The following is a 2349-nucleotide window of genomic DNA, read 5'->3' as shown; positions in this document are numbered from 1 at the left end:
AGCGATCAGCTTGGTTATAAACTCACTAACTAACCCACGGTTTAACCTGCGTTCAGATGAAAGAGGAGTGTCAGCAGAGTGTTTGACAAAAGAAGCAGAAACCATCATATCAGAAAAATATGAAGAGATTAAAGACACAGTACAAGTATGTGAGTGTGTCTCTGTCTGTGTTTGTGTATCTGTGTGAGTGCGTCTGTGAGTGTGTGTGTGTGTGTGCAGCAGGTGAGTATTAGACGCTCTGACTGAACGCGTCTCTGCGCTGTTGTGTCTGTAAAAGAGCTGCTGTGTTAATAAAGCTGCGCCTGTTTGAAGCCGTGACGTTTCTAATCAGATATTAGATGATTGGATGTTTTACACGCAGGTTTGGTTCTGTTCTCTGTTTCACACGTTACAGCTGAAACTCGTCATTTCCACCAAAAAGCGGACAATGCGGCTCGTCAGAGAAGCGCGAGGACACCAGAGGCTGCTGCTGTCCGCGCGCACAGGTCCGAGGGATCTTCGGGAATGATGACGCCATTTACGCGGAGAACTAATTGGTTCTTAGGCGCTTCTGTCACACCTGTTGATGTGTAACGAGTTACGGTGGCGGTAAGACCCGGAGTTTGGCTGAAGTTACCTGGATGCCCGGAAGCGGGAAACGTGATTTTAACGTGAGTTTCTGAGGACACCGAGCCTCACGCTCCCGTTCACGGTAACGGTCCGTGAGCCGGAGCACGCGCAGGCTGTTTGTTCGGCTTGTTTTGGCAGCACAAGCCCTGCGCTGATAATTACACAAACGCGCGTGGGCGGCGTGAGCGCGCGTGCGTGGATGAGCGAGAGAGAGCACGAGCGAGAGAGAAAGAGAGATAGAGAGAGGGGGCTGGTGGACCGTGAGGACCGCGCGCGCAGAGCTCCTCTCCTCGGCTCGTGTCGACTCCTCTCGCCGCCTCTCTTTGATCTTTTTCGGCCACTTTGTGCGCAGAAGCCCGGGAGCCTCCACGGAGTGCGCGAGCCCGCAGACAGGTGTGCACGGCGCAGTTATCGGAGCGGTCTATCGTCACGGGCTGTGACATCAGAGCCGCGCGTGGGCGGCGGGCTGCCGTTACCGGAGGAGTTACCGAGGAGTTACCGGAGTGTTGGGGCTCGCGGGGCCGGGATGGTACTCGTGCAACAAGCGGCAGGCTCGCGCGGCGCGGATGCCGTGGCTCCTCGCGCGGGATCCCAGCTGTGCCGGTGAGCGGGTGCTCTCTCTGCGGGGCGCGGGCCGGCCACGAGCCGCCGGATTTACGGACCTGTCCCGAGAACAGTCCCCTCGCGCCTCCTCGCGCTCCTGCGTTTTCCCGCTGCGTGACCGCACGGACCCCGGCGCCGGCATGGGGGGGCGCTCCGGCCTGCCCCTCCGCGTGCTGTGGATACTCCACGCGTTCCTGGACCTTGCGGGCTCCCAGGAGATTTACGCGCCGCACTCCATCCGCGTGGAGGGCGACGTGACGCTGGGGGGGCTTTTCCCGGTCCACGCCAGGGGGGTCCCGGGGACGCCGTGCGGGGACATCAAGAAGGAGAACGGCATCCACCGGCTGGAGGCCATGATGTACGCGCTGGACCAGATCAACGGCGACGATGAGCTTCTGCCCAACGTCACGCTGGGCGCGCGGATCCTGGACACCTGCTCGCGGGACACGTACGCACTGGAGCAGTCGCTGACGTTCGTGCAGGCGCTCATCCAGAAGGACACATCGGACGTGAGGTGCACCAACGGGGAGCCTCCGGTGTTCGTGAAGCCCGAGAAGGTGGTGGGGGTCATCGGGGCCTCGGCCAGCTCCGTGTCCATCATGGTGGCCAACATCCTGCGCCTGTTCCAGGTATGAGTCAGTGTCACACCTGCGCAGAGACGCACACACACATCTCCCTCATAAACCCACAGTGTGAGTGTGTCAGAGTGTAATGACTCCTGCAGACAGAAGAACACGTTTCTGCTGGATTGAGTCGTGCAGGTGAAGCTGTGCGCGCGTGCGCGTGCGCGCTGGTTTCTGGATCATGTTAATGATGCAGGTTCTGGTTCTGGTCGTGTTCCTCGAGCTGTTCAATCAATCTTTAGTGTGTTTGTGTTTCAGGTTTATCTGCTGCTGCACTCTCGGTGTGCGTGTGTGCATTTTCGGGCTTCTTTATGGTGTGTGTGTGTGTGTGTGTGTGTGTGTATTTTCGGGCTTCTTTATGGTGTGTGTGTGTGTGTGTGTGTACGCTCGGCAGAGGGGAGGTCAAGACAGGAGCTGAGTTGACCTGGTACATCAAGTTTGGATTTCCCCAGTTGTTGGTAAACAAAAAAGATTTAAACTCAAAAGATTTTGAGTTCATGCACACTGGAAAAAA

General features: G+C 57.6%; 1 protein-coding gene across 1 annotated transcript in view; it reads left to right on the top strand.

Moving 5' to 3' along the window:
* Positions 1-386: 386 nt before the first annotated feature.
* The window catches only part of grm7 (glutamate metabotropic receptor 7), a 153875-nt gene continuing 151912 nt past the window's right edge, over positions 387-2349 (top strand). The window contains exon 1 of the mRNA XM_013912877.1: positions 387-1841. Within this exon, the coding sequence (XP_013768331.1) occupies positions 1176-1841 (666 nt within the window). The 5' untranslated portion in view covers positions 387-1175. The remainder of the gene's footprint in view (positions 1842-2349) is intronic.

The sequence above is a fragment of the Pundamilia nyererei genome, unplaced genomic scaffold (genome assembly GCF_000239375.1).
Source record: "Pundamilia nyererei isolate P.nyererei 1_Seehausen unplaced genomic scaffold, PunNye1.0 scaffold00105, whole genome shotgun sequence".
Classification (NCBI taxonomy): Eukaryota; Metazoa; Chordata; class Actinopteri; order Cichliformes; family Cichlidae; genus Pundamilia; species Pundamilia nyererei.
Note: the sequence above shows the minus strand (reverse complement) of the source record. Positions and strands in the feature narration are given on the sequence as shown.